Source organism: Sphaeramia orbicularis, unplaced genomic scaffold, assembly GCF_902148855.1.
Source record: "Sphaeramia orbicularis unplaced genomic scaffold, fSphaOr1.1, whole genome shotgun sequence".
In the NCBI taxonomy this organism is placed as follows: Eukaryota; Metazoa; Chordata; class Actinopteri; order Kurtiformes; family Apogonidae; genus Sphaeramia; species Sphaeramia orbicularis.
This window is the reverse complement of record NW_021941615.1, coordinates 120,435-134,183: the sequence shown is the minus strand read 5'-3', so window position 1 is coordinate 134,183 and position 13,749 is coordinate 120,435. Positions and strand designations below refer to the sequence as shown.

At 40.2% G+C, this 13,749-nt stretch overlaps 1 protein-coding gene across 2 annotated transcripts; it reads right to left on the bottom strand.

Annotated features, from left to right (window-relative positions):
• Positions 1-258: 258 nt before the first annotated feature.
• Positions 259-13,021, bottom strand: LOC115416490 (cyclin-G2-like). Of its 2 annotated transcripts, none has more exons than XM_030130265.1 (8): positions 12,903-13,021; positions 10,952-11,114; positions 10,252-10,389; positions 8,644-8,894; positions 6,708-6,786; positions 6,524-6,622; positions 5,018-5,217; positions 259-988 (listed from the first exon to the last, which is right to left on the bottom strand). In XM_030130265.1, exons 2-8 carry the CDS (start codon positions 11,054-11,056, stop codon positions 871-873), a joined length of 990 nt encoding a protein of 329 aa, XP_029986125.1. In that variant the 5' UTR covers positions 11,057-11,114; positions 12,903-13,021; the 3' UTR covers positions 259-870. The 2 variants fall into 2 exon arrangements, with proteins under 2 accessions (XP_029986125.1, XP_029986126.1); XM_030130266.1 differs by having other exon boundaries at positions 6,708-6,790; positions 8,648-8,894.
• Between the last annotated feature and the right edge of the window lie 728 nt (positions 13,022-13,749).

Genomic DNA, 13,749 nt, shown 5'->3' with positions numbered 1-13,749 from the left:
TTTTTGTGTGAACGCTTCTTTAGTTCACTCCTTCAGTTAATGTTTTTGTCCTGTTGGAGGCTTTGGACTCTGGGGGGGGGCCGGTTCTGGCCCACAGGCCTCATGTTGGACCCCCCTGGTCTCATGTGTCCAGTCCTTGTGTTTCTGTTTTGGCTTTAAAACCATCTGTGAACCTGGGACTACTTTACTCTGCGGAGGGATACTAGAACTGTCCATGAATGACTAGATGGTTCCGAAAATAAAAACACACACCACAGGTTAAAAATAAGATTTTTATAAGAGGTTTTTTTTTCAGTACAGGTGACAAAAGGAATAAATAACTTAATATCTACAAAGAACTATTAACATGATTTTTTTTTGTACATCATTTACACTTTACATGTTTTTCTATGAACATTTTACAGTTTTGACATTTTTTAGACTTTTTTCTTTTTTTTTGACACTTGGTCAGAGTTACTTTGTTCCATTAACATTCTGAACATTTTGAAGCTACGTCCTAAAAATTGGCAACTTTTCCACCAAACCCAGAGTCACAGACACATCCACCAACACCAGTCTGACCGTTAACACTTCAACAGGAAAAACAGAAACAAACGTGTGCAAATTAACAGGAAACTGTCTGAGCTGAACTGGGTTGTACTCAGCGTTCACAGAAACACTCGGCTCCTCACGGTCCAGAACCACCAGTGTTCAGCGCTCCAGTCCTGGAATGTGACGCCCACATGCACCCACAGACTAACTCTACCACAGTCCTGGAGCTGCCGGCCTTTGTGCGGTTGGCCGCCGGCGCTCGGACACAAATAAATTAAAGACAGGTTAAAATAGAAGAGGAGAGGGGGCGGGGCCACCGTGGACCGGGTTCAGGCGTCCTCAGCGGCGTTTTTGGCGTCGGAGGTGCAGAGGGAAGAAGCGTCCTTCTGCGTCGCTGCCCAGAGACGAGCTCAGAGACTCCTCCCCCGAACTCAGCATGTCCTCACACGAGTCCTCACTGTTGGGAAAACGGAAAACGTGTTAAACCGAAACTGAGCCGACCAGAAGACGCTCTGAAACCGAAGAACAGCTGCTCGTGTGTTAAGAAGAAGGGCTGTTAGAAAATACTGGTTCTGCAATAAGGCTGGGGAAAAAAATCCATTTAATTGATCTCAGATCGAATTTGATTTAATTTTGCGTAATCGATTAATAGTGGATGAGATCGATTTTTCAGAGCAGGACCAGGAGTACGCAGAAGCACGGGTGGCTCCGCCTGCGAACCCCTGAGGAAGTCTTGGTCTCGGTCGTGGCGGCTCTGGCGCAGAAAAGACGCGGTGGAAGGGTGGGGAAAAGTGGACGCCCGGAGGTTCTCCGAGGTGAGTGGCAGAAGCCGGACGTTCTTGGAATAATAACTTGGATCCAGACTATCACCTATAGCTGAGTATGGAGGTAGAGGAAGAGTAAAGCAGCAATGTCCGACCGCTACGCCACCCCACCCCCCCACCCCCTACCAACAATAAGAGTGTAACCCTGACCGAGCCCCCCCCCCCCCATGAGTAGCATCCATCAGCCATAAAACAGAATACAGATGATGCAGACGTCTGTTCTGCTCCACTGGAGAAACATGGACATGTTCATTAGTTCAGAGCAGATTCAGCTCCTTCTGCTCTAATGTCACATTTATTTCCTTTCTAATGTCAATATTGATCCCAGTATTGATGTGTTGCATGACTGCAGGAGTCACATCATCAGGTTACAACTCAAAATTGTACTTTGGTATCACTAACTTCATCTGAATCATTCAATTAATACTGAATCGAATCAAATCAAATCGTGATTAGTCGATTCAGAACCTTATGAATCGAAATCGAATCAACTATGGAAATTGGCCATGATACCCAGGCCTGCTCTGCAATGTATCGCAATATTTCATTTCACAATACTGTATTGATAATTTTACCTCCACCAGGAGGTATTGTGATCACTTTGCTTTGTGTGCGTGTGTGTTTATTTGTTTGTTAGCAAGATAACTCAAGAAGGTATGGATGGATTTTCATGAAATTTTCAGTAAATGTTGATACTGGCACAAGGAAGACATGATTACATTTTGGTGGTGATTGGGGGGGGGGGGGGGGGGGGGGCTCTGTCTTGGTGGAGGTCTGCGCTCTGAGTGTTTTTCTTGTTAGGTATTTATTCAAATACAGATAATGTGGAGGTTCATTGTAGTTTTTTGGTTTTCTTTATTGTTTATATTTTATTTATTAGTGTTTAACACTCGTTCATTAAATAATGGTTCTTTGAATCGTCCTAAAAGCACTTTTTTCTGTCTGAGAGGCAGATGGGAGTTCATCTGTTTGGATTGAACTCAAATCCTGTTCTGATGTTAGTTGTGAACTAATAGAATCTGAACATTTGAACAGGATCTGAAACTGGAATGTCTGGAAAACACAATTTCAGTTTGAACACAGTTTGAACATTTGTGATAGAACATTAGATCCTGTTGGGATCAAATACAGATGTGTTTAGTATTTGGGCAGATTTCTGCTGGAATTCAGTTCTTCCAGGAAATCATTAAAAAAAAAAAAAGAAACAAACAAAAAACTGTCTTTTTAACAGTATCATGATATATTGTGATAGTATTGTGATTTGAATTGTATCTCCAGATTCTTGCTGATACACAGCCCTGGTATTTACCGCTGTTTCTTTTCTTTTTACTGAATAATTGTGACTTAACGAACCTAAATAAAAACAGAATTCCTGACCCAAACCTGAGTGAATGCTCAGTTTCGTGGCTGACGGTTCAAACTCGGCTTAAACACAGTCCAGTTGAACTCAAGTGTGAACAGACAGAGCTGATGTTTCAGACCCTGAATGCATCATTTCATGTTCCTGCAGGAAAAGCCTGCGACAGACGCTGAGTTTAGAGCGGCTCGTTTGCACAGCTCTTTTTTTTTCCAACTTTATTGAAAATATTTGGGTATACAAGATATATAAATTTAACACACAACCATCAAGATGTCATGAAGAAAAAGCAGTTAACAACTAAATTTAAGAAAATAATGGATAGATTTAAAGAAATAGAATGGACAAATAGTATAAAAAATAAATAAAGATAACCTATCTAACAAAAATAAATAACTACATCTGAGAGTTCAGTCTATTTTAAAGAATTGTTCATAAATTGTCAGGGTGCAAGAGCTTTTTTTTTGTTAAAGATAAAGTTTAAAGATTTAATATATTTTTCAAATTCCAATAGGAAGATTTTAAAATTTGGGTGAATTTTGGTATATTTATTTTTGTGTATATGAAATTTTCCAAATAAAATGATCAAATTTACAACAAATTCTAAATTACAAAGGTCATGTTCAAAATATGTCATTACATTTAGAGATGTTATATTTATTTTTTCATTACTTTTAGATCTGATATATTTTTTTAATTTTAGAGCAGAAGTTAGAAGGGTGTTCACACAGAAAGGATAAGTGTAGAGTGCGTCACAGCTCGATTCAGTCGCTCATTAATCGTCAGCTGAGTCACATGTTCACGTTTCAGATCAGCTGTTTTTCGTTGGAACAGATGTTCCTGTTCTTTGCGTCAGTTCTGCTTCCACTGCAGAAGCTGTGTTGCATAAAGCCGAGGTGTGGCGTGACGTCATGGAAACCGCCGTGTGTGAGACGTGACCACTGATGTGCACAGATGTCCCATCATGCTCTGGTGGGAGATACGAGAGGCCCCGGGTCTGGAGGGGGCGGGGCGTGACATGTTACAACACTGTAAGAAGTGACGAGGCACTTGTTGAGCGGCTGAGGTAACGCTGCCTTCGCTGTGTTTGTCTGAGGTGCGTTCGCTGACACATGGGGCGTGTCTGAAACTCTGACTTTAAAGGCCTCAGGTGCTTTCAGGACAGTCCGGTATTTTCCAGACTGTCACATGATTTCACCTGATGATGAAAGTGAAATCACAGCTGAGTGTCTGAAGTTTCACCCAGTGGACGGGTACTTTAGCACTGGGTACAGATGACCTGAACACTGACACCACAGGGGTCAAAGGTCAGACAGGTACTTCAGCAGCAGTTACAGATGACCTGAGCCTGGACACCACAGGGGTCAAAGGTCAGACGCATCCACTGAGTCCAGTTCTGTCAAACTCATGTTCGTTCAGTTCCACATTCAGCCCAATTTGATCTGCAGTGGGCCGAACCAGTAAAAGAATACCAGTGAAAAAAGGAAAATTCTATTATGATCAGGTTTACATCGACAAAGTTTCCTTAAAAATCTGAATAACATCAACAACTTGAACTGTCTTAAGAAAAACAAGTGCAATTTGAACAATATTCTGCCTCAGTTTATCATTTACACATGTGCGTTACAGTCACACAAAACATTTAGTAACAGGCAGAATATTGGTCAGATTGCATGTACTTTTCTAAAGACATTTCCATTTGTTCATATTTGTTCAGGTTATTCACATTTTTATAAAAGTACAGTTTGGTAATGTAAACATTTTCAATTAACTTTACTTTTTTTCACCAAAAAAAACAAAGAGAACATTTGGGGTTGTCATTATTTATAGGTTATTATAATATTTTACTGGTTCTGACCCACTGTGTGTGTCTGTATGTGGAACCTGAATTAAAATGACTTTGACACCACTGATTGTTAATATCTTCAGTGTAATTTTTGCATTTCACAAATTCAGCCCACGGGCCGGATTGGACGCTTTGGTGAGCCAAGTTTGGCCCCCAGGCCACATGTTTGACACCTGTGTCTTAGTCGGAGCAGTTGTGTCCCTGGTCAGGTGGTCAGGTGGGTTTTTATCCAATATGGAGGACACTAACGGAAGCAGATGTTTCCACGGGTCAAAAACACAAAATGCAGATGTTTATAGGAATCGCATGTTCTAATGCTGCCTTCACGTGCTATGGGATTTATGGAAAATACCAGTTACGAACTTGAAAAATGGACACGAACGCCCCCTCACATCGCATTTTCCACTGGAGAAAAAGATGAAATAACCTTTGACCTTTGTGTGTGTGTTTGTCTCTGACCTCTCGCTCTCGTCCCAGCAGCCCTCTGGGATGGTGGGTAGTTCAGGGACACTCCTGTAGCTGTGCAGGTTCTGGGCGGTCCTGCGGGACACCACCCACTGCAGCCTGCGGTGGTTTGGTTTGATGCATTCAGGCGAGGCGTAGTCGGACAGACACTGGGCCACGCGTTCGCTCCACAGCAGCAGCTCCGCCTCAGCGATCTGAAACGCAGACGATTAGAACGGTTAGAAACGGCCCCGTCTTTGTTTGGTGTAAACAGAAACCAGGTGAACTTTAAGGAAACCGGGTTAACGTTCATGTAACCGCTGAAGCTGACACCGTTTTTAAGGACAAACACGACCTGACCCACAAAAAAAAACAAACAGGAAACCAGTCCAATGTCAGAACATTTAACCCTTTGACACCAGAGTGTGTGGACCCAAAAAAGGGTCAAAAGGACCAGGGTGTTTTTAGGACACGTGGGCCATTTTTTCACAGTATAAATAATTATTTGTGTTATATTTTCATCCACAAAAGAATGATTTCACGTTTGAATTTATTTTTTCATTTTTATCAATTAAAAAAAATATATAATTATATTTTGAAAAATTTAAATCCTAAGTATATGTAGTATGTAATAAATAACAGTAACAGAACACTGTCCAAATCCACTGAGTGAGTCCTGTAGTTTTACTGCTGAATGAATCAAAGGTTCAGATGTAATTCTATTGTAAATGAAGGTGGGTCATTTGGACCCAAATATGGACGCCTGGGGTAGAGAAACACAAACTACAATTTCACTGAATTTATAAAAGGTCAATTAAAATTTTAAATGGCATGATGTCAGTAATGTTTTTTGATGAATACCTGGAGTATGAAGTAATACATTTTCATTACAATAAAACGTCAGTGGGTCATTTTGACCCATTTATGCATCTAAGGGTTAAACACAGATGGGTGGACTGAACGATGATGCATGAGAACAGTCTGTCAGCCCCTGGACAGTTAGATTTGACATGTTTTTACTGTTTTTACTCCTTGTAACATGTCTCGTAAGTTTACGACAACAGCTATTGAAGAACAAACTACACCTGTTTTTGACTTACTTAAACCCCTTCACCTCAAATTTAAGCCACGACTTGTTAAAAAAAATCTCAGTTGTTGGAAATCCTACCGTAACTGTGAGCATTTAAACGCCACTGCTCATGTTTGGGCCGCAGGAGCAGGTTACATAATCACAGCTTAAAAAAAACCCAGACTTCTGCAGCAGGGGAAGTGAACGCCTCCTTCTCCTGTTTCTAATGGGACTCTAATGTGCCGTGTTGTGTTCACTGCCCTTTGGTTGCAGTAGGGTGTCTCTAATGTGCCGTGTTGTGTTCACTGCCCTCTGGTTGCAGTAGGGTTTCTCAGATGAACGTCTCGCCTCAAAGTCTCAGCTTTCGTGTTTGGATACAAAGGCAGAAGCCGTGGCTGGTGTGTTTACGGTGTTTTTGTGAGGATGGTGCAGTGTCTCTGGGATGGTGTTACCTTCAGGTGTCTCTGGATGTGGCAGGTGATCTCCAGCAGGTCCTCTGAGCAGACGGCTTCGATGTCCTGCCTCAGCAGAGACAAGGCCAGGACGGACGGCTGCAAACACACACAGGACCGTTAGCTTAGCGTAGCTTAGCGTCACCTTTACCTGTGGATGTGTGACCTCTGACCCCGGCTCTACCTTGGCTTTAGAGAAGGAGATCCGACACAGACAGGCTTTGAGCTGAGCCTCCAGTTTGTCCAGACTCAGAGTCTCTGTCCTGTGGAGACAATAATATAAATGTATCAGCTGTTCAGGACTGTGCATGTGTATCAGCAAGAATCTGATGATACACACCATACCGACAATATTCTATTAGTTCTGGAGCTGCAACCAATTAACTGATTAGGTGCTTGAAGCGAATGCAAAAAATCCCCGATTCGATTAATCGACTCAAACTGATTGAAGGGAAATATTCTATTGCAGTTTTCCTGAACTGAAGCTTCTTTGTGCGTCACAATAAGTGTCCGTGTGAAACACAACTGTGGAACCAATGTTTAACAGCAGAGAAATGAAGGAAACAAAGCTGAAGATTCAGGAGAACTGTGGTCAAATGATTTTTTTATGATCACTTTGAGTCGATTAATCGTTTCAGCTCTAGTTAGATCATAACTAACATCAGAACATTATTTTAGTTCAATCCCAACAAAGGAACAAACATCTGCTTCTCAGACAGTAAAAAGTGCTTTTAGGATTTAATAAAACAGTGTTAAATAATAATAAATAAGACATAAACAATAAAGAAAACCAAAAAAAAGCATAAATGAACCTCCACCATGTCAGCATTTGAATAAATATCCAAAAATATCCATACAGTACTTTTTAATGTTGTGAAATGAAATATCGTGATATATTGCAGAACCAATATTTTCTAACAGCCTTCTTGAGGACCGTGGGTCTGGGAGGTGTTGTTGTTGTTGTTGTTGTTGTCGGTGCAGCAGATCAGAAACACTGTTCAGGTCCAGCCTTATGTAAGAGTCACACAGTAAACAGTATCAGTGGACTTTGGACCCTTGGCCCAGTTTGAGCCGCATCAGGAGGAGTCGGATCAAAACCAACTGAGCTGAACTGTGTGGACATGGTTGTATCTGAACCAGCTCCACTCCCATTAATGACCCCCATTCAGTGGGTCTGGTCCCAGTTTGGGACCAAATTCACTTGCTTCATTTAGAGGAACACAACACAACAACTGGATATGTAAAGCATCACAAGATAACTTTTGTTATGATTTGGCACGACATTAATAAAATGTGATTTGAACACAAATAAAGGTTGAATAGATCGTACAACAGAAAGAGTGTACACAAGAAAATAAACACAACGATCAAAAACAGCATCTACGCAAACCAAGACAAACTGGACCCACGGGACTGAGCGGAGCCTTCAAGTGTGTGTCAATGTGTTCAAGTGTGTTAAAGGTTGGTTTAAAGTGTGTAAAAGTGTGTTTGTGTGCGTTTTAAGTATGGTTTAAAGTGTGTTTGTGTGTTAAAGTGTGTTTTAACATGTTTTTGTGTTTTAATGTGTGTTTGTGTGTTAAAGTGTGTAAAAGTGTGTTTGTGTGCATTTTAAGTGTGTAGAAGTTTTTTGTGTGCGTTGTAAGTGTGGTTTAAAGTGTGTTTGTTTGTTAAAGTGTGTGTTTAAATGTGTTGGTGTGTGCTCCAGTGTGTGTTTGTTAAAGTGTGTATTAAAGTGTGTGGTCCTGTGTGTGTTTGTGAGTGTGAACTGCAGCCTTTGTGTCCTGGTGTTGCTCTTCTTACCGCTCGGTGCAGTGTGTGTTCTAGTGTGTGTATTAAAGTGTGTGTTTATTTGTGTCTCTTCTTACAGCTCGGTGCAGTGTGTATTAAAGTGTGTGTTTGTGTGTGTCTCTTCTTACCGCTCGGTGCAGTGTGTATTAAAGTGTGTGTTTGTGTGTGTCTCTTCTTACCGCTCGGTGCAGTGTGTATTAAAGTGTGTGTTTGTGTGTGTCTCTTCTTACCGCTCGGTGCAGTGTGTATTAAAGTGTGTGTTTGTGTGTGTCTCTTCTTACCGCTCGGTGCAGTGTGTATTAAAGTGTGTGTTTGTGTGTGTCTCTTCTTACCGCTCGGTGCAGTGCGACTGTGCGATCTGATGGTACAGATGCAGGAAGGTTAAGGCGGTGACGGCTCTGGACTTGAAGTCCAGCTTCTCTGCGATGATCTTCTCCATGCGGCCCAGGTCGGACACGGTGAAGCGACACTGTCCGATGCGGATCAGCTCGTCGGTGGGCGTCAGGTTACACTCCTCCTCCGTCACTTTGGCGGCCATGTGGAGGCAGCTGAGGCTGACGCAGGACAGGTGTTTGGGCTGGATCTGAGGGAGGAGGTCGCCATGGTTACAGAACCACCGGATGAACGCACACGCACCCGTTTATTTGAAGGGACGAAGATAACGAACTAACCTCAAGCAACTGCAACTCAACTCATCTGTCTGAAAATATGACTGTCATTTTATCCTAAAGTCTGTAAAAATGGAAAAGCCTTTTCTAAAGTGTTAATTAAGTTTTAATTAAGTGTCCTCAACACACGCCTGTTGACTGGACCAATAACACATACTCAGGTTTGGGCTGTAGATGCAGATAATAATTAAATGTGAAATGAAGTGTAATCCTCTATTGTAAGTTTTTTGTTTGTTTGTTTTTTTACATTTTATACTTTTTCTTGTGTGTGATATTTTAAATCAGGGCTGTCAAACTCATTTTAGCTCAGTTCCACATTCAGCCCAATATGATCTCCAGTGGGCCAGACCAGTAAAATAATAACAGTGAAAAAAGTCACATTAAATTATGATAATGTTTACATCTACAAAAATCTGAATAACATGAATAACTGGAAACGTCTTAAGAAAAACAATATTATACCTCAGATTATCAGTTTATCATTTACACATGTGCGTTACAACTGACATTACAATTACAAATACACAAAACATTTAATAACAGGCAGAATATTGGTTAAATTGCATTCACGTACCTTAAGACATTTCAAGTTATTCACATTTTTCGTAAAATAACAGTTTTTTAATATAAACATTTTCATGTAATTTTACTTTTTTTACACTAAAACAAAGAGAAAATCTGCTGTTTTCATTGTTTATAGGTTTAATATGATAGTATTTTACTGGTTCTGACCTATGTGATATCTAATTGGTCTGTATGTGGAATCTGAATTAAAATGATTTTGACATCTGCGATTGTTAATATCTTAAGTATAATTTTTGTATTTCACAAATCCATCCTACGGGCCAGATTGGATCCTTTGGTGGGCCAGATTTGGCCCCCGGGCCGCATGTTTGACACCTGTGATTTAAAGTGAAGTTATTTTGAAGTTATACTTGAGGTGAATGAAACATGTGACATTTGTCATTTGTTTTTTGTTACACCCTTTGACATTTTCAGGTGCATTCACTCTTTATTCCTTTTACATATTGTGTTAAATTCCAGTGCCTTGTAGCTGCCATAAAACCAAACCAGACCTTTACCTCCACCTGATGCATGGGGGTAAAACAGGCCTTTTAAATCACTCATGCTGTGAAGTGTCACACATTGCTGAATGTTTTGTTTGTTTTCTAGGATCTGGTTGTTTTCAGGACACCTTGAGCCAGTTAAAAATGTCAAAGTGAAAGCTGAATGTGTGCGGTCTTGTCGGTCGGATGTGTGTGTGTGTCTCACCCTCATCATGGCCAGGAATCTGTCCAGCAGGTTCACTGCCAGGACGAAGGTCTGGGCGCTGTAACCGAAGAAGCTGGTCAGACTCCATAAGTCCTCCACTTTGGCATCTCTGCACTTGGCTGAGATCCGACTGTCGTCCTGTGGAAAAGGTCATTTCTGTTGATTAACCCACTTTTATTTGAGAGTATCACTACATACACACAAGTGGGAGATTTGCACAAAAATAAGACATTACTGCCAGTACTTTGATAATCCACAGATAGTTTACTTAATTACAAGGGACAGCCTTAATGTGGACAAAGTAAATCAGAGAATGCATTCACTGCCTTTGTTTCATTTGGAGGATTTTTACAGAATATTTCTGTAAACACCAATAAAGACGTTTGAGGTGGTAACAATGAAGGTGCAGCTGGGTGTTTCCTGAACTCATCACAACTGAAATTACACAGAAAATGTTTAGTTTTTACCTTTTATACATTTCTTATTGTTACATGCTTACATTGTGTTTTGTGGATGGTTCATGTGTTCTGAATAAACACATTTTATTCAATAATGTTGTTAATGTTGTTGCCTTTATAATGATACTTTCTGAATCTCACCCCAGATAACACCAAGATAAACAAACCGAAAACAAATTCAAAGTGAAAATAAAACCATGGCACATATTTCTCGTGTGTTTTTTTTTTTTTTTTTGCCTCACCTGTGTGGTGGACTCAATGAGGCTCAGACCAGCCTCTTTGGGCAGGTAGTAAACCTCCTGCTCATAGTTGGTCTTCAGCTCCTTCATCAGCTTGAAGGCATCCATGTCTCGACTGGCACTGGAGGAAGGAACGTCTGCTTTGTCTTAAACCACAGTATCTTCACTGCAACACAGGAAATCACACAACATTGGGATTTTATAGACGGGAACACACACCGACACACTCAACTGAGTGATTTTATTTATACTTTTGACCCAATTTTCCTTCTTTAAATCAGGAATGAAGCTACAAACTGGCACTGTGGTCAAGTCATACATTTGTGAGTTATTAATACAGTCAATTATAGAATAGAATAGATTTTACTGTCATTGTGTGTTCAATAAAATCAGGAGTATAACCCCAGTCAGTGCAACACAATTAATAAAACACCAATCCTTCAGAAACAAGAATAAATATAAAATTACAAAAACTGAAAATAAGAGAATAGAATAAACATTTATGACAGAAAAATAAGAATAGAGCTAAATGTAGAGTGAAAAATGGACAAAATATAAGTACACAATAGCTACAGTATCAGTATGTATATGAACTATATGAACTCAAGTCTATGTAAAAATAGTGGATTTATATTGTTATAACTATTGAACAATAAATATTGCATTGTTATTCAATAGTTATCAAACTATAAATGTGCTATTTTTAAGTGGACTTGTGTTCACTGATAGAATTCACTATTTTCGGTTTTTGATAAATGGATCCAAGATCATTATTGAGAATTTGTTGTATTTCAACAGTTTTTACACAATGATACAGATTTTAAGGGATTGAAATGAAAGGAGACCACCACTAATGGCACAAAAACCAAATAAACACAAGATTAAAATGCTTTTTTTTTTTTTTTTTACATTTTCGGTCTGAATCCAGACTCCCTGCTTACTGAATCCTGCCTCTAGTGTTTATTTCAGCCTTTAATATCATTAAATGGACTTTTTTTGGCTCATACTCGGCTGTGGAGGCTGTTGTGTTGCTAACGGGTCTCGGCTCGAAGCCCAGCCCACTTCCCTCAGCTGGGCTCCGGTGTCGGGTTTCCTGTCTCCCCTGACCCAAAAACCTACCCCGTTACCATAGTCCGATCCGTTAATAAACAGCCCCAAAATAAACTCACACAAAAACATGAACTACACGGTTAGAGCAGCTGTGTAGTTTATATCCTGGAGCTGGGAGCCGATGCTAACCGCAGCTAGCTAAAGCTAAAGCTAACAACTGGCTCTGCTTTAAATCCTCTGGGCCGGAGGAGGGGGGGAGGGGCCGGTTTGTCATTCCTAAGACGTTAAAGGTCCAAAAAAACCCACCAAATTACTGTTATACAATGTCACCGACACCAAAAACACACAGCTGCCACAGAAAACCACAGTATCCGTTTATTAAATATGTGTCAAAGTTGTCTTTGTGTGAAATTAACCGTGTTTTAAAAAAACAGCTCGGATAAAATAGAGATCCAAGGGAAACCAACAAGAAAAAAACATCTTCAGCTCCACTGGACGTGAAAACTAATGACAAATAACAGAATTTAATATTTTAAAGGCGAAAAGCGACAGGATTTAATGGGAAAATAATGTCAATAATGGAACTAAACACCAGCGTCTTGTGTTTTCTTCACAAAGAGTCAAAGTAGACAATACAACTGAAGATTAAACAATTAAATACGATTTTAAAACGTTACTCTGTCGAAATCTGTTTAGTAAATTCAGTGTATCGTTGTTAAAACATAATGTTAAGTTAATTTCGTCTGAATTTACGTCGGTCTGTCAGCCGTTCACTTTGGTCTTTTTATTCCATTTTCTTTCTTAATAAGCTTAAATAAAAGCCGCACCGGTGAAATAAATACACCACAAACAAAGGTTAGTGTAAAATCTAGTCTAAATGTGACCCTCCACAGGTTTTCCGTACCTGTAAATGCGTCTTAATTCCACATCTCTGTTTTCTTCTGCTTCTATTTTCCTGCTCCTCTTTCTCTTTTTCTCTCTTTTGTTGATGTTCACGGCTCTCACGTACACAGTCTACGTCACTCGGCAACAGCCAATCAGCGCCCGGGGGTTGGTGTCTCGAGCTCGCCGTCTTTCGCCTTCCACGGTTCAAATAAGAGCGTAAATGTCCCGTTCGGGTGTCGTTTTCTGTTGTTTTTACCGGTAAAGTCCAAAACGTCGCGATGTATAGTCAACACCTAAACCGTAATGGACAGATTAAAACACAAAAGTCGTAAAACGCTCCGTGTCTTCTAAGAGACGATCCCCCAGTGACTGATGTTGGTGTGAGCCAATCAGAACGTTGCACTGTGGAACGTTCAAATAGTCCGCCCAAAATGAGAAGTTTTGATTGGCTCACAGCGGCTGAGGGGGCGGACTCAAGTTTAGCATTACGTAGTGTTTTATGTTTGTTTTCAACAGATTGTGTTTAATAAATAATATCCGCACATTTAAATAAAATACATATAGTCCGACTGAGGGTGTGCTATCCGCGGCACAAGTTATTACATGTACAGTCGTAAAGAAATCACTATGGAGTCAGAGATGTATATGAAAAACACAATAAAGGACAGAACAGAGGTATTCATTCTAATGAGGAAGTGAAATCAGGTGGAAATTCAATGTGGCAGAAAAAAAAAAATCACAAATGTCTCAACATGTACTTTTAGGAAACTAACATCATATGCAATGTGTATATGTGGAACTAGGTGCTTTTATTGGATTACCCTAACCTATTCCTGTACAAATCTGAAATACCTCAAGGAATATTC

What these genes read in the sequence shown, in the direction of transcription:
- LOC115416490 (XM_030130265.1), bottom strand. Translation starts at nt 11,056, where the DNA reads ATGGATGCCTTCAAGCTGATGAAGGAGCTGAAGACCAACTATGAGCAG. An exon ending in CAGTCGCACTGCACCGAGCG is followed by an intron (nt 6,787 to 8,643) that starts GTAAGAAGAGAC and finishes TTGTCTCCACAG; the next exon opens with GACAGAGACTCTGAGTCTGG. An exon ending in TGCTGGGACGAGAGCGAGAG is followed by an intron (nt 989 to 5,017) that starts GTCAGAGACAAA and finishes TTTTCCCAACAG; the next exon opens with TGAGGACTCGTGTGAGGACA.